Below are 21,301 nucleotides of genomic sequence, written 5' to 3'. Positions count from 1 at the left end.
TGAAATGGCAGAGTGAGTGCATGTGATTGGGGCAGAGAGAGCAAATGTGTTTGGGACAGAATGAACAGAGGTCCTGTGTGCATTATGTGTGCATTATCAGTTGATGGCTCCCAATCCCTATTGCTAGTATTTTACTCCTGACATAAATCTAATCTGCAGGAAGGCACGGTGCAGCGATCTCCAATCTAATCTAAGATTAAAGGCCCAGTGCAGTCAAAAACGTGATTTCCTGTGTTTTCTATACATTTCCACACTATGTGGTTGTAATGATACTGTGAAATTGTGAAATTTATGATAATGCCCTTTTAGTGTAAGAGTTGGTTGAGAAGACTGCCATACATTTCACCCTGTTTTTGTGGGATGGAGTTTTGGCATTCCACGGGGACATCACCATGCGGTAAATTAATCTAATAGACCAATAACAAGAGTCCAAACCTCTCTGCCAATAACAGCAAATATTCAGTTTTCCCCTCCCCACTCAGACCACTCCCAGACAGTCCTAGCAAAAATCTTGCTTGATAAATTGCCCATTGCTGAAAAGCTATTTTGTTTATTTTTGACCATTTTAATTGAAAACAATCACTATAACCAGGTCTCCATCCAACCTTTTTATGCCAGTAAAGTACATGTTGGATAAAAAATGTCACGGCAGGCCTGATGGAAACAGCACATTTTATGGTTAACTTTTGAAACGTCGAACAAATAAAATACACGAGACAAGGTGGGATATTTCTGTGTTGGTAAAATTCATTATGGGAGAAATGGCGGTATATTGGCAAATGTATTAAAAAAAACAGAAATATCACATTTATATAAGTATTCAGACCCTTTACTCAGTACTTTATTGAAGCACCTTTGGCAGCGATTACAGCCTCGAGTCTTCTTGGGTATGATGCAAAAAGCTTGGCACATCTGTATTTGGGGAGTTTCTCACATTCTTCTCTGCAGATCCTCTCAAGCTCTGTCAGGTTGGATGGGGAGCTTCGCTGCACAGCTATTTTCAGGTCTCTCCAGAGATGTTCAATCGGGTTCAAGTCCGGGCTCTGGCTTGGCCACTCAAGGACATTTGGAGACTTGTCCCGAAGCCACTCCTGCATTGTCTTGGCTGTGTGCTTAGGGTTTCTGTCCTATTGGAAGGTGAACCTTTGTCCCAGTCTGAGGTCCTGAGCGCTCTGGAGCAGGTTTTCATCAAGGATCTCTCTGTACCAGTGTTTCCTCTGTGTTCATTTAAGTGTGGCGCTACACCACGACAGAATCATTCCCACCACACCAAAAGAAACATAGTTTCAATAAAGTTCTGTAAAGCACATTTACCTTTCTTGGTAAATAGATAATCTCAAGAAAGTGACCAGTGTTCGATACAGACGCAGCACGAAACACAATTCACTTGAATCACTTCAGAATGCACCTGCGCGAGAAACGGTACACCAGGAACCAGTGCCCGAGTGACCAGTGGGTAAAACATAAGCTCTGCGGTGCAAAACACAATTCACGTGAATCACCTCAGGATGCTCCTGTGTGAGAAACTGAAAGAAAGGTATGTTAGCTTGTTTGTTTGACTAACGTTAGCTAGCCAACTAGTCGAAGACACTTGGACCTTTTATCTATATTTTCAGTGGAAAAACTCCCCCATAAAGAAAATTACAATTAAAAACAGGTTCAGCCCCTGGTTTGACCGTAATCTGGCAGAGTTACTTCACCTCAAGAATTTAATTTGGCGAAACGCTCGGCACACACACTCAGGCTGACTGGCTCTCGTTCAGGCAAATGAGAAATAAGTGCACTCAGGCTATCCGGAAGGCCAAAGTTAGATACTTTAAGGAGCATTTCTTTCTCTATGGGTCAACCCCAAGAAGTTATGGAAAACGGTTAAAAACCTAGAGAATAAACCCTCCTCCTCACAGCTGCCCATGTCCCTTAAAGTTGATGATGTGGTTGTTACTGAAAAGAAGCACATGGCTGAGTTTTTTAAATCACCACTTCATTAAGTCGGGATTCCTATTTGACTCAGCCATGCCTTCTTGCCTGTCCATCATTTCCTCATCTCCCACCCCATTCTAATGCGACTAGCCCCGATGCTCCTCCCTCTTTTTCCCCTGCCCCGCTACAAAGTTTCTCCCTGCAGGCAGTCACTGAGTCCGAGGTGCTAAAGGAGCTCCTTAAACTTGACCCCCAAAAAACATCTGGGTCAGATGGTTTGGACACTTTCTTCTTTAAGGTTGCAGTCCCTATCATCACCAAGCCTATCTCTGACCTCTTTAACCTCTCTCCTCTCTGGGAAGGTTCCCATTGCTTGGAGGGCCGCCATGGTGCGTCCTTTATTTAAAAGGGGGAGATCAAGCTGATCCTGACTGTTATAGGCCAATTTCTATTTTGCCCTGTTTATAGAAAGTGTTGGAAAAACTTGTCAATAATCAACTCACTGGCTTTATTGATGTCTATAGTATTCTCCATGGTATGAAATCTGTGTTTCTGCTCAGGTTATGGATGTGTCACTGCAACCTGAAAGGTCCTAAATGATGTCACAATTGTCCTTGATTCTAAGCAATGTTGTGCTGCTATTTTTATTGACTTGGCCAAAGCTTTTGATATGGTAGACCATCCCATTCTTGTGGGCCGGCTAAGGAGTATTGGTGTCTCTGAGGGGTCTTTGGCCTGGTTGGCTAACTACCTCTCTGAAAGAGTGCAGTGTTTAAAGTCAGAACATCTGCTGTCTCAGCCACTTCCTGTCACCAAGGGAGTACCCCAAAGCTCGATCCTAGGACCTCCCGCATGTTGTGTTAAACGCTCTACAACAAAGCGTTCTTAGTGTACAACAAGCTTTCTCCGCCCTTAACCTTGTTCTGAACATCACAAAAACAGAGGTGATGTGGTTTGGTAAGAAGAATGCCCCTCTCCCCACCGGTGTGATTACTACCTCTGAGGATTTTGAGCTTGAGGTAGTCACTCATCACTGTATACCCGTCGCAAGACCCACTGGTTGATGCTTATTTATAAAACCCTTTTAGGCCTCACTCCCCCCTATCTGAGATAGCTACTGCAGCCCTCATGCTCCACATACAAATCAAATCAAATGTATTTATATAGCCCTCCGTACATCAGCTGATATCTCAAAGTGCTGTACAGAAACCCAGCCTAAAACCCCAAACAGCAAGCAATGCAGGTGTTGAAGCACGTTGGCTAGGAAAAACTTCAGAGAAAGGCCAAAACCTAGGAAGAAACCTAGAGAAGAACCAGGCTATGAGGGGGGTTCTGCCACCCATTCTGCCATTCACAAAGGTCCCCAAAGCACACACATATCGGGGTCGCTCGTCTTTTCAGTTCGCTGCAGCTAGTGACTGGAACGAGCTCTAAAAAAACACTCAAACTGGACAGTTTTATCTCAATCTCTTCATTCAAAGACTCAATCATGGACACTTTTACTGACAGTTGTGGCTGCTTCGCGTGATGTATTGTTGTCTCTACCTTCTTGCCCTTTGTGATGTTGACTGTGCCCAATAATGTTTGTACCATGTTTTGTGCTGCTACCATTTGTTCTGCTGCCATGTTGTGTTGCTACCATGTTGTTGTCATGTTGTGTTGCTACCATGCTGTGTTGTCATGTGTTTCTGCTATGCTATGTTGTTGTTTAAGGTCTCTCTTTATGCAGGGTTGTGGTGTCCTATATATATATATATATATATATATATATATATATATATATATATATATATATATATATATATATATATATATATATATATATATATATATATATATATATATATATATATATATATACAGTGCCTTGCGAAAGTTTTCGGCCCCCTTGAACTTTGCGACCTTTTGCCACATTTCAGGCTTCAAACATAAAGATATAAAACTGTATTTTTTTGTGAAGAATCAACAACAAGTGGGACACAATCATGAAGTTGAACGACATTTATTGGATATTTCAAACTTTTTTAACAAATCAAAAACTGAAAAATTGGGCGTGCAAAATTATTCAGCCCCTTTACTTTCAGTGCAGCAAACTCTCTCCAGAAGTTCAGTGAGGATCTCTGAAAGATCCAATGTTGACCTAAATGACTAATGATGATAAATACAATCCACCTGTGTGTAATCAAGTCCCGTATAAATGCACCTGCACTGTGATAGTCTCAGAGGTCCGTTAAAAGCGCAGAGAGCATCATGAAGAACAAGGAACACACCAGGCAGGTCCAAGATACTGTTGTGAAGAAGTTTAAAGCCGGATTTGGATACAAAAGATTTCCCAAGCTTTAAACATCCCAAGGAGCACTGTGCAAGCAATAATATTGAAATGGAAGGAGTATCAGACCACTGCAAATCTACCAAGACCTGGCCGTCCCTCTAAACTTTCAGCTCATACAAGGAGAAGACTGATCAGAGATGCAGCCAAGAGGCCCATGATCACTCTGGATGAACTGCAGAGATCTACAGCTGAGGTGGGAGACTCTGTCCATAGGACAACAATCAGTCGTATATTGCACAAATCTGGCCTTATGGAAGAGTGGCAAGAGGAAAGCCATTTCTTAAAGATATCCATAAAAAGTGTCGTTTAAAGTTTGCCACAAGCCACCTGGGAGACACACCAAACATGTGGAAGAAGGTGCTCTGGTCAGATGAAACCACAATTGAACTTTTTGGCAACAATGCAAAACGTTATGTTTGGCGTAAAAGCAACACAGCTCATCACCCTGAACACACCATCCCCACTGTCAAACATGGTGGTGGCAGCATCATGGTTTGGGCCTGCTTTTCTTCAGCAGGGACAGGGAAGATGGTTAAAATTGATGGGAAGATGGATGGAGCCAAATACAGGACCATTCTGGAAGAAAACCTGATGGAGTCTGCAAAAGACCTGAGACTGGGACGGAGATTTGTCTTCCAACAAGACAATGATCCAAAACATAAAGCAAAGTCTACAATGGAATGGTTCAAAAATAAACATATCCAGGTGTTAGAATGGCCAAGTCAAAGTCCAGACCTGAATCCAATCGAGAATCTGTGGAAAGAACTGAAAACTGCTGTTCACAAATGCTCTCCATCCAACCTCACTGAGCTCGAGCTGTTTTGCAAGGAGGAATGGGAAAAAAATGTCAGTCTCTCGATGTGCAAAACTGATAGAGACATGCCCCAAGCGACTTACAGCTGTAATCGCAGCAAAAGGTGGCGCTACAAAGTATTAACTTAAGGGGGCTGAATAATTTTGCACGCCCAATTTTTCAGTTTTTGATTTGTTAAAAAAGTTTGAAATATCCAATAAATGTCGTTCCACTTCATGATTGTGTCCCACTTGTTGTTGATTCTTCACAAAAAAATACAGTTTTATATCTTTATGTTTGAAGCCTGAAATGTGGCAAAAGGTCGCAAAGTTCAAGGGGGCCGAATACTTTCGCAAGGCACTGTATATATATAGATTTTGTTTTTATCCCAACCCCCGTCCCCACAGGAGGCCTTTTACCTTTTGGTAAAGAAAGGTTAAATTAATTAATTAATTAAATAAACTAGTTAACTACATAAGCTAGCTATAACCTAAAAACTCTACTACCATAATTTATATCTATAATATTGCTGCCACAATTGTAATGGCAATTAGCTATCCAATATCCTCGAGTATGTTGATGATAGGAACATGGTTAACTAACGTTACTAGTCTAGCAAGTTAGCTAGTTAGTTAGTTTGGAACTGTATCAAGTGCAAGCAAGATAGCTCCATTTATCTGTCTTTGATTTTTTTTTTCTCAGAATAGTTTATTGAAATATTTCCAGCCACAGCAGCGAACAAGAAAGGGAGAGCAGTGACAAGAGTGTCAGGTAATGTTAACTTAGCTAGCTAGTGTCAAATCAGCCTGAATGAAATGGAACTTTCTTTCGTTAGTTAACTCTTTAAAAGCTTAAGCTATCGGTTTTATAACAAGTGTGATCGATGCTTGGCTGCTGTTTGACAAGCAAAAATAATCTTGCTCTTTTGTCCATAATAATCTTATCATGTAGGCTATACCCACACTGTATATGTAAGCTGATAGCTAGAGCACATGTGCCAATACCAGAGTGGGCACTTACGCTATATAACGCAAACATTTTTGTGACAAAACCATCAGTAGAATTCATTTGCACATTGGAATTTAACGGCAAAAGTTATTTTTATGTGCACTATGTCATCATGCACAGCCTATTATCCACAAGTTAATTTGATGGAAAAAGATCTCTGGTGGAAAAATGTGCATATTGTTTTTATACAAATTTTGGAATATTCGCATGAAATTCGGTCGCCAATTGGGTGGAAACCTAGCTAATAACGTACTTACTTGTTTCCCAGAATGATTTGATATTGAGATATAAAAAGGCTGCATTGGACCTTTAATCTAATAGGTAAATCCAACTCGGGGAACAACCTACATCTGAAAGACATTTCTCTCTCTCCTTTATTCACTCTCATTCCCAGATTGAGCTTCGGAAGAAATGTTTGTATCATGCTCATTTTCCACTGCCCCGTGGACTCTGTTAGGTAATTGTTTTGGCATATTGCTGCATGTTGTTTTTCTATTACAAAGACCTAATGAAGGTCATTTGAGGAGAAATGGACAGCACTGCAGCTGCATTTTCTCTTCCAAGAAAATCTATAGCTTTTATGGTCTACATTTCTGAACAGCATTCAAGTGCAGGTGCACAATGTAATGTCAAAGGAGGCCAGTTAGTGTCATTGTTTTGGCAAGATCAGCACTTTTTTTCCCCACACAAGCGCTTACAGTGGGAAGATAATGTATGTGGCAGCAAAACAGCCCCAAACCATGATGCTCCCTCCACCACACTTTACAGTTGGGATGAGGTTTTGATGTTGGTGTGCTGTGCCTTTTTTTCTCCACACATAGTGTTGTGTGTTCCTTCCAAACAACACACCTTTAGTTTCATCTGTCCTCAGAATATCTTGCCAGTAGCTCTGTGGAACATCCAGGTGCTCTTTTGCGACTTCAGATGTGCAGCATTGTTTTTTTTGGACACCAGTGGTTTCTTCCATTGTGACCTCCCATGAACACCATTCTTGTTTAGTGTTTTACGTATTGTAGACCCGTCAACAGAGATGTTAGCATCTTCCGGAGATTTAGCTGACACTCTAGGATTCTTCTTAACCTCATTGAGCATTCTGCGCTGTGGTCTTGCAGTCATCTTTAGTGGACAGCCACTCCTAGGGAGAGTAGCAAAAGCGCTGAAATTTCTGCATTTATAGACAATTTGTCTTACCGTGGACAGACTTTTAGAGATAATTTTGTAACCCTTACCAGCTTTATGCAAGGCAACAATTCTTAATCTTTGGTCTTCTGAGATCTCTTTTGTTCGAGGCATAGTACACATCAGGCAATGCTTCTTGTGAATAGCAAACTCAAATTTTGTGACTGTTTTTATGGGGCAAGGCAGCTCTAACCAAAATCTCCAGTCTCGTCTTATTGATTCAACTCCAGGTTAGTTGACTCCTGACTCCAATTAGCGTTTGGAGAAGTCATTAGCCTAGGGGTTCACATACTTTTTCCAACCTACACTGTGAATATTTAAATTATGTATTTAATATAGACAAGAAAAATACAATCATTTGTGTGTTATTAGTTTAAGTGTGTCTATTGTTGTGACTTAGATGAAGATCAGATCAAATTTATGCAGAAATCCAGGTAATTCCAAAGGGTTCACATACTTTTTCTTGCCACTGTATATTATTAGAAACATGCAGATGTTCTAAAAACAGAACATAAGAAGCACTTCCCAAATGCAACCTGTAACAAAGGAAACACAGCCATGATAAGAAAAGCATCATGACATGTTGCACATCCCTCACAGAGAGCACACTTGTGTCCCTGAGCGAGGGGAATTAATTAATGAGCCTGCTTGTAAACGGTTATCTTGGAGGGGGCTGGGTGGGGGTGGGGGGGAGCAAACCTTGCAAATGAAACACTGAACCTACCGTTCTGGCAAGCACCCCACTCCCAAGGCCTGGACACTGTCGCCAGGGCCGGCTCCAGGCATAAGCGACATATGCGGTTACTTAGGGCCCCCGGGTCTCAACTTACTATTGAGAGTTAGAATAGTAAAATACACCAGGTGCAATTTCAATATTTGGTTGTACATCAGCAGTTTTTCTCTTGTTATGTCAGTCACTTAATTAGTTGACAATTAGCCATGTACATTTTTTGATTGGTAGTTAGTCTAGCCAGCTATTTAAACTTCTAGTAATCATGGCCGAATACTGACCAGGCACGCAGGGTGCATGCACAGGGGTCTTGACTTCCAGGGGGCTGCCATTGATTTTGTCAGTCAGTCTCACTCAGATATCATATTAACATGGCATAATTTGTAGAATTGTAGGAATTTTGCTTTAAAGGCCCCCAACAGAGGACAATTCCACCCCTATTTCGATGTAATGCCTGTCCTATAGCGTTAAGTCTTGTTTAGGTTCCACCTTCGAAGAATGATGCAGGCTTCTAATACATATTCAGGAATTGGGGGTGGGAACGTTGTGGTGATTTCCACATGTAGCAGAGAAATAACAACAAGTAGGGCTGTCAGTGCAGCTAGCTAGCATTATCGAGCTAGCAATCTGTTACACCGTATTCCAAAGATTAGCCAGCTGGCTAAGCTATGGCCGGTTCTGGAGATGGATTTGTCACAGGTATTTAGGGAAAACCTTGCCACAGATGGATAGGAAAAAACTTTGACTTTGCCATCTATTGTTATCTCCAAAGTTTTGGCATGTTCCATTCAGCCACGAATCTGCCATTGATATAGAAAGAATAAGATGAAGCTCTGGTAATATGGATAGCCTAACTATTGAAAGGTTTGGACTAGAGATGCGCCATGTTCATTACTTTACATTCTAATGAACACTGTGAAAACTTTGGTAGGCTACTGGCAGGCTATTCGGCTAAATTAAATTTAAAACTAAAACATTCCTCTCCACCGTCAAGAAAAGAGGCCACTAAAATGTTTTGCCACTACGTGGCGGGCCCCCCAACCAGAAGCTAGAGCCGGCCCTGACTGTCATTCCCCCTCCCTCTCTCTTTCTCTCTCTTTCTTTCTCTCTCTCCCCCGTGTCTGTGTGGAACACTTGGCAGCCTATCAGACGGAGGCAGGTCCCTTCTCTTGGTATTGTGGCTCTGAGTGGCCCCCTGCTCTGTGGACGGGTGCTGGTGCCCGCTCTTGTCACCAGTCACGCTGCTACTTTGCAAGGTCACGCCTGTTATTCACTGATAAACAAAGACGGTCTGTCTCCCAGAGGTCTGTCGGCAGCCAAGCCAGAATGGACACACTCTCATCAACAACAACAGAAATGGGCTGTCCCAACACACATTTGGAAAACAACATCACACATTACACAACAAGCCCCCACAAATCCAAACTACAGTGAGCTCCAAAAGTATTGGGACAGTGACACATGTTGTTGTTTTGGCTCTGTACTCTAACACTTTGGATTTGAAATGATACAATGGCTACGAGGTTCAAGTGCAGACTGTCAGCTTTAATGTGAGGGTATTTTTATCCATATCGGGTGAAACATTTAGAAATTACAGCACTATTTGTGCATAGTCCCCCCATGTTAGGTGAGCAAAGGTATTGGGACAAATTCACTTATAAACTCAGCAAAAAAAGAAGCGTCCTCTCACTGTCAACTGCGTTTATTTTCAGCAAATTTAACTTGTAAATATTTGTATGAACATAACAAGATTCAACAACTGAGACATAAACTGAACAAGTTCCACAGACATGTGACTAACAGAAATGGAATAATGTGTCCCTGAACAAAGGGGGGGTCAAAATCAAAAGTAACAGTATCAGGTGTGGCCATCAGCTGTGCATCTCCTCCTCATGGACTGCACCAGATTTGCCAGTTCTTGCTGTGACATGTTACCCCACTCTTCCACCAAGGCACCTGCAAGTTCTCTGACATTTCTGGGGGGAATGGCCCTAGCCCTCACCCTTCGATCCAACAGGTCCCAGACGTGCTCAATGGGATTGAGATCTGGGCTCTTCGCTGGCCATGGCAGAACACTGACATTCCTGTCTTGCAGGACATCATGCACAGAATGAGCAGTATGGCTGGTGGCATTGTCATGCTGGAGGGTCATGTCAGCATGAGCCTGCAGGAAGGGTACCACATGAGGGAGGAGGATGTCTTCCCTGTAACGCACAGCTTTTAGATTGCCTGCAATGACAACAAGCTCAGTCCGATGATGCTGTGACACACCGCCCCAGACCATGACGGACCCTTCACCTCCAAATCAAGAGTCCAGAGTACAGGCCTCGGTGTAACGCTCATTCCTTCGACGATAAACGCAAATCCAACCAACAACCCTGGTGAGACAAAACCGCGACTCGCCAGTGAAGAGAACTTTTTGCCAGTCTGGTCCAGCAATGGTGGGTTTGTACCGTCTGTAAGCTGTTCGTGTCTTAATGACCGGTGCATGTTCATTAATTGTTTATGGTTCATTGAACAAGCATGGGAAACAGTGTTTGAACCCTTTAGAATGAAGATCTGTGAAGTTATTTGGATTTGTACGAATTATCTTTGAAAAACAGGGTCCTGGAAAAAGGGATGTTTCTTTTTTTGCTGAGTTTATGTCTATTAAAGTAGTCAAAAGTGTATTATTTTGCCCCATATTCCTAGCACTCAATGATTACATTAAACTTGTGATGCAGTGTTGGATGCATTTGCTGTTTGTTTTGGTTGTGTTTCAGATTACTTTGTGCCCAATATAAATGAATGGTAAATAATGTATTGTGTCATTTTGGAGTCATCTCTATTGTAAATAATAATAGAATATGTTTCTAAACACTTCTACAATAATTTGGATGGTACCATGATTACGGATAGACGTGAATGAATCATGAATAATGATGAGTGAGAAAGTTATAGACTCACAAATATCATAAGTTAATCAAAAAGTTAGCCTCCCATGTTATTGTAATGGTGAGAGGTTAGCATGTCTTGGGGGAAGACATGCTAACCTCTCACCATTACAATAACATGGGAGGTTAACTTTTTTCGGGGGGTATGATATTTGTGCATCCAACTTTCTCACTCATCATTATTCACGATTCATTCAAGTCTACCCGTAATCATGGTAGCATCCAAATTAATGTAGACATGTTTAGAAGCAAATTCTATTCTTCTTCACAGTAAAAGTGACTGCAAAATGACACAATTCAATATTTACCATTCATTTATTTGGATTTACCATTCATACCCTCAAATGAATACTGTCAGTCTGCACTTTAACCTCATAGTCATTATATCCTTTCAAATCCGAAGTGTTGGAGTACAGAACCAAAACAACACAAAATGTGTCACTGTCCCAATACTTTTGGAGCTCACTGTATATGCCTCGTTGTCAGTCAGTGAAAAAGTTTAATGAGCCAGAGGCCTTTATTTCCAGGCTGGCAGGCGAGGGAAGGGACACTTTCCAGACACAATAGTGAATATGTCCAGTACTAATTCCAGTAGGTAGACCTGAGTTCTGCTCCCACCATTGGAGTGTGAGGCCAGCAGAATAAGGTGTTGGTGGATAAGGTGTTAGAGGAGACGAGATCTCGGGCCCGGGGGGAGATGTGTGACCTTCACACAAAGGTTCATATAAAAGGGCAGAACAATATCATATGTTGAAAATAAGAGCTTTTGTGCATGCTCTTTCGATCATCTCCATTTTCTGTCCACTTACCTGGCGTGGACTGCATGGGTGAAGAGTCTGTCCATGTGATTCTATGGAGGGGGACGAGGGACACATACCTTTGGCTGCTGGTCATGATGGGCACCCTCCATCCCTTGATCTGGCTGAGCTCTGTGTCAGACACCTCGATCTGGAGGGGCAGCCGTGGGATCCACACGTTCATCTCCAGTTGGGCACTCAGGTAGCTGTAGGTGAAGTTCACCATCATCCTCACCTTGCCCTTCATCTCCTTCCCATTCACAAACACGTAGTCACACCTGTCTGACACCTGGACAGGAATAGGAGAGGGGAGAGAAGCATGTGTAAGTGTCACCTAAAGAGATCCCCAACCAAGCAGCACCATCAGAACCAGACAAATCCAACTCAATGGACAAGGCTGGACACAAGCATGCACGTGGACAAACACAGCTTTATTTTCATGACATTTCTGGCCTTTTGGGGAGTAAAAATGTTTCAACATTAAAAATCCTATTTTCCCTAACCCTTAACCTAACTTTAACCCTATCCTTAACCCCCAAAACCCTAACCTTAAGTCTTACCCTAACCTCGAAACCTAACCCTTCAGCTTAAAATAGCATTTGAACAAATTTAGGACATGGAAAAAGTCCTGACTTTTTTAGTACTTGTTTTCCTACCTTGTCAGGATATTGGAGTCATGATAAGGTAGGAGAACAAGTACACACACACACACACACACACTTTTCAAACTGCAATGTACTGTACTGTAACTGTAGTTTGTCTATCATTTTCACCCTAAAATGGACCAATATGAGATGCCCTACATCTTGGCCATGTTCTGTTATAATCTCCACCCGGCACAGCCAGAAGAGGACTGGCCACCCCACATATGCTCTCTCTAATTCTCTCTTTCTTTCTCTCTCTCGGAGGACCTGAGCCCTAGGACCATGCCCCAGGACTACCTGACATGATGACTCCTTGCTGTCCCCAGTCCACCTGACCGTGCTGCTGCTCCAGTTTCAACTGTTCTGCCTTATTCGACCATGCTGGTCATTTATGAACATTTGAACATCTTGGCCATGTTCTGTTAAAATCTCCACCCGACACAGCCAGAAGAGGACTGGCCACCCCACATAGCCTGGTTCCTCTCTAGGTTTCTTCCTGGGGCGGCAGTGTAGCCTAGTGGTTAGAGCATTGGTCTAGTAACCGGATGGTTGCAAGTTCAAATCCCCGAGCTGACAAGGTACAAATCTGTCGTTCTGCCTCTGAACAGGCAGTTAACCCACTGTTCCTAGGCCATCATTGAAAAAAATAATTTGTTCTTAACTGACTTGCCTGGTTAAATAAAGGTAAAAATAAATAAATAGGTTTTGGCCTTTCTAGGGAGTTTTCCTAGCCACCGTGCTTCTACACCTGCATTGCTTGCTGTTTGGGGTTTTAGGCTGGGTTTCTGTACAGCACTTTGAGATATCAGCTGATGTACGAAGGGCTATATAAATACATTTGATTTGATTTGATTTGACTACAGTGTTGTGTGTCCCTCTGATACATTTTATCTAGCGTTTGTCCTTTGAAAAATAAGATGAAAGCTTCACTGTTCATCCATACTCTTTATTCCCAACTACAAAAGGAGAAAGGAGGAGGGTTGGGGCACATCTTAAATGTGTGGAGGGAGGGTTGCAATCCAGGCCCTTAGATTACCAACGGATCTGCCCATGGCTATGTAGTACCAACAGAATGTAGAACCAACAGATGGAAGCAAGAGAAAGGAAGGCTGGTCTCCACTGATAACATGAAAACTCAAAACCATCTGTTTTGCAAATGGCCTTTCAGAGGAAATCACTGGGCCGATTGCATGACATTGAAAAAGGCAGGGCTTCACAGCTCGTCATCGCTTCAGCTGGCTGACTCGCCCCTTCACTAGCAACTACTCCTTGATCCACACCCAGCCTCTATTTCTCAAAGCCTTATGATGAAGCCAGTTTAGCACCACAAATACAAAACACACACACAACCAAACACAACCACAAAGGTCATTCAGAGGTGTGGCCGGCAGCTGCAGGAGTGCATCAAACACAAAAACACATGCACACAAACACAAAGATTCTAAAAGCATATGGAGTAGACAATCTATTTTTAAAGCAGATATTATGAGCAAACTCCCATTAGCAATTTACTACTTCAATGAGACGAATTGAGATTAATTCATAAAATATGTTTTTCAATTTCAAAGTTGCTTCTTTACTGTCAGATATAAAAGACATGAATAAGCATTCATCATTCACAGAACAGAGAGTGTATCCTCAAGTAAAAGGGCTTGTGTGACAGATAGCCAGCTCCTCCGGAGCTCTCCTCTCCCTGCATCACTGCTTGTCTGATGCAGCTTAAGAACCAGTGGCGTAGCTTCAGCCTGTGCGGTCACACCAGGGCCCGCGACGTACATGGGCCCGGTGACAGGCCCGGATCTGCGAGCCGCGGGCCCCATATGTAATATGAATACCATCCCACCAACCTCAAGTATTAATTGTTGACGCGGGTCCATCACATCTACGATTTGACGAGAAGATCTTTCTTTAACGTAGTCTATATGATAAATTATCTCATTGATGGTTTCACCAGAAAAATTATATTAATTTGCTAAATAAATCATATTATTCAATAGTTTCAATTCCATGTTAAGATAATGAAATGCATTCTGGGATTCATTGTGCAAATACTCTCCAAAGCGTTGTTCTTATTATTATTATTTGCAAAAAAAAACAAAGGACATCAAGGACAACTAAACTCATAACAGCAAGGCCAACTGTATATGTTTACATATGTGTGTGTCCATGTATGTGTGCATTTGAATGACAGTATGTGTATATGCATATGTGTACAAACACCTGCACGGCATCAGCCTCAGGCAAACTGACATTAGCTGTAAAAACATTGCCCCTCAGTGTCATTCAAACTTACTTTTGATTATTTTTGATTTTGATTTTTTATACTTTATCTTTGACCATCATTCTCTCTCGCACCCAGCAACTCCACTCCCAATTCCACATCCCAACCCTCAGCTTCCCTCAACCCATCCCACTCATCTCTGCTGGCCACCCTCTTCGGATTTCTAAGCAACAAAACTCAGCAAACAATTATTTAATCCATCTAAACTTAGCAAAAAAAGAAGCGTCCCTTTTTCAAGACCCCGTCTTTCAAAGATAATTCGTAAAAATCCAAATAACTTCACAGCTCTTCATTGTAAAGGGTTTAAACACTGTTTCCCATGCTTGTTCAATGAACCATAAACAATTAATGAATATGCACCTCTGGAACGGTCATTAAGACACTAACAGCTTACAGACGGTAGGCAATTAAGGTCACAGTTATGAAAACGTAGGACACTAAAGAGGCCCTTCTACTGACTCTGAAAAACACAAAAAGAAAGATGCCCATGGTCCCTACTCATCTGTGTGAATGTGCCTTAGGCATGCTGCAAGGAGGCATGAGGACTGCAGATGTGGCCAGGGCAAGAAATTGCAATGTCCGTACTGGTGGACAGCGCTACAGGGAGACAGGACAGACAACTGATCGTCCTCACAGTGGCAGACCACGTGTAACAACACCTGCACAGGATCGGTACATCCGAACATCACATCTGCGGGACAGGTACAGGATGGCAACAACCTCTGCCAGATTTACACCAGGAATGCACAATCCCTCCATACAGACTGTCCGGAATAGGCTGTTAGAGGCTGGACCAAAGGCTTGTAGGCCTGTTGTAAGGTAGGTCCTCACTAGACATCACCGGCAACAACATCGCCTATGGGCGCAAACCCACCGTTGCTGGACCATACAGGACTGGCAAAAAGTGCTCTTCACTGACGAGTTGCGGTTTTGTCTCATCAGGGGTGATGGTCCGATTCGCGTTTATCGTCGAAGGAATGAGAGTTACACCGACGCCTGTACTCTGGAGCGGGATCGATTTGGAGGTGGAGGGTCCGTCATGGTCTGGCGCAGTGTGTCATAGGATCATCGGACTGAGCTTGTTGACATTGCAGGCAATCTCAACGCTGTGCGTTACAGGGAAGACATCCTCCTCCCTCATGTGGTACCCTTACTGCAGGCTCATCCTGAGATGATCCTTCAGCATGACAATGCCACCAGCCATACTGCTCATTCTATGTATGATTTCCTGCAAGACAGGAATGTCAGTGTTCTGAAAGAATTCTATATAATAATTTTAGCTGAAAAGCACAAAGTCTTCAATCTTGCGTCGTATAATACACTGCTCAAAAAAATAAAGGGAACACTTAAACAACACAATGTAACTCCAAGTCAATCACTCTTCTGTGAAATCAAACTGTCCACTTAGGAAGCAACACTGATTGACAATAAATGTCACATGCTGTTGTGCAAATGGAATAGACAACAGGTGGAAATTATAGGCAATTAGCAAGACACCCCCAATAAAGGAGTGGTTCTGCAGGTGGGGACCACAGACCACTTCTCAGTTCCTATGCTTCCTGGCTGATGTTTTGGTCACTTTTGAATGCTGGCGGTGCTTTCACTCTAGTGGTAGCATGAGACGGAGTCTACAACCTACACAAGTGGCTCAGGTAGTGCAGCTCATCCAGGATGGCACATCAATGCGAGCTGTGGCAAGAAGGTTTGCTGTGTCTGTCAGCGTAGTGTCCAGAGCATGGAGGCGCTACCAGGAGACAGGCCGGTACATCAGGAGATGTGGAGGAGGCCTTAGGAGGGCAACAACCCAGCAGCACGATCGCTACCTCCGCCTTTGTGCAAGGAGGAGCACTGCCAAAGCCTGCAAAATGACCTCCAGCAGGCCGCAAATGTGCATGTGTCTGCTCAAATGGTCAGAAACAGACTCCATGAGGGTGGTATGAGGGCCCAACGTCCACAGGTGGGGGTTGTGCTTACAGCCCAACACCGTGCAGGACGTTTGGCATTTGCCAGAGAACACCAAGATTGGCAAATTCGCCACTGGCGCCCTGTGCTCTTCACAGATGAAAGCAGGTTCACACTGAGCACATGTGACAGACGTGACAGAGTCTGGAGATGCCGTGGAGAACGTTCTGCTGCCTGCAACATCCTCCAGCATGACCGGTTTGGCGGTGGGTCAGTCATGGTGTGGGGTGGCATTTTTTGGGGGGGCCGCAGTGCTCGCCAGAGGTAGCCTGATTGCCATTAGGTACCGAGAGGAGATCCTCAGACCCCTTGTGAGACCATATGCTGGTGTGGTTGGCCCTGGGTTCCTCCTAATGCAAGACAATGCTAGACCTCATGTGGCTGGAGTATGTCAGCAGTTCCTGCAAAAGGAAGGCGTTGATGCTCTGGACTGGCCCGTTCCCCAGACCTGAATCCAATTGAGCACATCTGGGACATCATGTCTCGCTCCATTCACCAACGCCACGTTGCACCACAGACTGTCCAGGAGTTGGCGGATGCTTTAGTCCAGGTCTGGGAGGAGATCCCTCAGGAGACCATCCGCCACCTCATCAGGAGCATGCCCAGGCATTGTAGGGAGGTCATACAGGCACGTGGAGGCCACACACACTACTGAGCCTCATTTTGACTTGTTTTAAGTACTTTACATCAAAGTTGGATCAGCCTGTAGTGTGGTTTTCCACTTTAATTTTGAGTGTGACTCCAAATCCAGACCTCCATGGGTTGATAAATTTGATTTCCATTGATAATGTTTGTGTGATTTTGTTGTCAGCACATTCAACTATGTAAAGAAAAAAGTATTTAATAAGAATATTTCATTCATTCAGAACTAGGATGTGTTATTTTAGTGTTCCCTTTATTTGTTTGAGCAGTGTATATCAACTCATACACCCTGTACCATGGAATCGGTACATTCAAAATCTCTTCCCAACTATTTTGCAATCTGTATGGCACAGTTGTCAACATACTGGTCCTCAAATGAAACTGGTATACTTTCCTATTTATGCTATTTTTATTCCTCCGCCAGTTTTAATCCTTTATATTGTGCAGACAGACCAGTTCCCTACCTCCTCCCTCTGCCACCTGCCTCCTCAATTTTTGGGTTAATACTGTAATCAATTCTGATAACTCCACGAAATACATAAATTATATTGTAAATTGGAATGGTAGAGTTAAGAACAAAATACCCTTTTAAAAAAAATCCCATAAATACTGGTATTTTATCAACCAGCACATTTGAGTTCAGCCATAATATTTGTTGTAATATTTGTTCTATATTTTCAGGGGGATGAACCTGAAATTGTAGCCAGCTCTGCGATGCTTGTTTGAAAAAGAGAGATACTTTGAAAAAGTATCACTTTCAATTTATCGAAAATGAGACATGGCAATCTGCACAAAGGCAAGAAGGCAATTTTTAAATAATGGATAAGCTTTTCTTCGTAATCTACTTGAGAACCATTTAGGGTTCAAGTAAAACATTTAAGTAAGTGAAGCTTTTAGATAGAGGATTAGTGCTTTTATATTTAATAATCTCAACCCACCTAATTCATATTCATTATATAGATCGGCAAACTATATTTTATCTGGTTGAGAGTCCCAGATAAAGCTAAATATTTTTTGCTCATATGATTTGAAAAATGAATCATCCAGAGTAGGCAGCACCATAAGTGAGTAAACTGAGATATGACTAAGGAGTTAATCAGGGAAATTTTTCCATAAATAGACAGGTATTTACCTCTCTCCTCTCCTCTCCATTTTATATAAAAATTCATTGTGGAGAGATTATTTATATATTTTGTGATATGAATACCAAGTATGTCTACTTCACTGTAAGCCCATTTTATAGGTAAACTGCATGGTAATGTAAAAGTTGTAACTTTTTTAAAGAACCAATAACTAATATTGTACATTTATCATATTTAGATTTTAGTCCAGAGTCCAGAAAAGTTATCTAGATCTTCAATGAGACGTTGCAGCGATCTAGCTTGCAGACTTAATATAAAACTTGAGTCATCAGCATACATGGACACCTTTGTTTTTAAGCCTTGGATTTCTAATCCTCTTATGTTGTTATTGGATCTGATTTTAATAGCTAGCATTTCGATGGCCATAAGGAATAGATATGGTGACAGCGGACACCCTTGTTTAACTCCTCTTCACAATTCAAAACTCTGAGAAATAGCCATTATTTACTATTTTACACCTGGGGTTGCTATACATTACTTTTACACATTTTATAAGAGAATCACCAAAATTGATAAAAATCCAGGCATTTATAAATAAAATCCAGTCTTACTTTATCAAATGCCTTTTCAAAATCTGCTTTAAATACCAGGCTTGGCTTCTTAGATGTTTCACGATGTTCTATTATTTCTAGAAGTCATATCGTATATTATCTCCAATGTATCGTTCATGTAAAAAACCTGTCTGATCAGGATGAACAGTACCTGGTAAAACCCTTTTAATTATGACTGCTATGCATTTCGCATCACAACATTGAAGTGTAAGGGGCCTCCAGTTTTTTTAGAGTGGATCTTTATGTTTGCCATCTGGGTTTGTTTTAATAATAGTAAAATCAGACCTTCCTGCTGAGTACCTGACAGATTACCATTTCTATAGGAGTAGTTAAAACAATCAAACAATGGAGCTTTGAGTATATAAAAAAAGGCTTGATATACTTCTACCGGTATTCCATCAAGCCCTGGGGGTTTCCCAGACTGAAAGGATTTAATAGCCTCAAAAAGTTATTCCTCTGTAATTTGGCCTTCGCACTGATCATTCTGTACATTTGTTAATTTTCAATTTTTTGTATTATTTGGAAAGAATTCCTTACCGTAATCTTCATTCAGTGGGAGAGGAAGAGACAGAAAAGAGAACATATGCTTAAAATATTTAGCTTCCTCTTTTAAAATATCATTCAGAGAATCATAGATGACTCCGTCTTCAGTAACGAGTTTCTGCAAATTCTTTTTGTTAGCGTTCCCGTGTTGGAGATTCAGGAAGAATTTTGTGCATTTTCTCCATATTCCAACCAGTTTGCTTTATTTTTGTAATATTAGATGGTTCTTGAATTTTTTCAAAATGACTTTGTATCTCTGCATTATCATTTTTATTACATATCTACCTGTACTATTAGTTAATGTGTTTCCCTTGTTAGTCTTGTCTCTTTAGCCAGAAACTTCTTTTTTATTATTGATGAATATTGAATCTGAAGGTACATTTAAAGGTATCCCAAAAAATAAGTGGATTTGCTGTTCCTATACTATACTGGAAATATTCAGTTATAAATTATTTTGTCTTAGTTAAAAATGCATTGTCCTCCAGTAAACTTTGATTAAATGTCCATTATCCCCATTCACGTGGAAAGTTATGTGAAGGCCAATTACAGTGCCTGGCAAAAGTATTTATCCCCCTTGGCATTTTTCCTATTTTGTTGCATTACAATCTGTAATTTAAATGGATTTTTATTTTGGATTTCATGTAATGGACAAACACAAAATAGCCCAAATTGGTGAAGTGAAATAAAAAAATAACAAAAAAATTAAAACGGAAAAGTGGTGCGTGCATATGTATTCACCCCGTTTGCTATGAAGCCCCTAAATAAGATCTGGTGCAACCAATTACCTTCAGAAGTCACACAATTAGTTAAATAAAGTCTACCTGTGTGTAATCTACGAGTCACATGATCTGTCACATGATCTCAGTATATATACACCTGTTCTGAAGGCCCCAAAGTCTGCAACACCACTAAGCAAGGGGCATCACCAAGCAAGCAGCAGCATGAAGTCCAAGGAGCTCTCCAAACAGTTGTGGAGAAGTACAGATCAGGGTTGGGCTATAAAAAATATCTGAAACTTTGAACATCCCACGGAGCACCATTAAATCCATTATTTAAAAAATGGAAAGAATATGGCACCGCAACAAACCTGCCAAGAGAGGGCCGCCCACCAAAACTCACGGACCAGGCAAGGAGGGCATTAATCAGAGAGGCAACAAAGAGACCAAAGATAACCCTGAAGGAGCTGCAAAGCTCCACAGCGGAGATTGGAGTATCTGTCCATAGGACCCATTTAAACCATACACTCCACAGAGCTGGGCTTTACGGAAGAGTGGGCAGAAAAAATACATTGCTTCAAGAAACAAATAAGCAAACACGTTTGGTGGTCACCAAAAGGCATGTGGGAGACTCCCCAAACATATGGAAGAAGGTACTCTGGTCAGATGAGACAAAAATGTAACTTTTTGGCCATCAAGGAAAATGCTAATCTGGCGCAAACCCAACATCCTCATCACCCCGAGAATACCATCCCCACAGTGAAGGATGGTAGTGGCAGCATCATGCTCTGGGGATGTTTTTCATCGGCAGGGACTGGGAAACTGGTCAGAATTGAAGGAATTATGTATGGTGCAAAATAGAGGGAAATTCTTGAGGGAAACCTGTTTCAGTCTTCCAGAAATTTGAGACTGGGATGGAGGTTCACCTTCCAGCAGGACAATGACCCTAATCATACTGCTAAAGCAACACTCAAGTGGTTTAAGGGAAAACTTTTAAATGTCTTTGAATGGTCTAGTCAAAGGCTAGACCTCAATCCAATTGAGAATCTGTGGTATGACTTAAAGATTGTTATACACCATGTCACTAGATCTGGGTTTTTTAGTCTCCAAATATTCACTATTTCTAAT

The 21,301-nt window shown here is 41.8% G+C and overlaps 1 protein-coding gene across 2 annotated transcripts in view; it reads right to left on the bottom strand.

The window, feature by feature from the left end:
• The window catches only part of si:dkeyp-14d3.1 (transmembrane protein 132D), a 175,018-nt gene that overhangs the window by 13,881 nt on the left and 139,836 nt on the right, over positions 1-21,301 (bottom strand). For both annotated transcript variants that reach the window (XM_024438905.1, XM_024438906.1), the window contains one exon: positions 11,773-11,981. In XM_024438905.1, the coding sequence (XP_024294673.1) occupies positions 11,773-11,981 (209 nt within the window). The remainder of the gene's footprint in view (positions 1-11,772; positions 11,982-21,301) is intronic.

The sequence above is a fragment of the Oncorhynchus tshawytscha genome, linkage group LG12, assembly GCF_018296145.1.
Source record: "Oncorhynchus tshawytscha isolate Ot180627B linkage group LG12, Otsh_v2.0, whole genome shotgun sequence".
NCBI lineage: Eukaryota > Metazoa > Chordata > Actinopteri > Salmoniformes > Salmonidae > Oncorhynchus > Oncorhynchus tshawytscha.
This window is presented reverse-complemented; position numbering and strand designations above follow the sequence as displayed.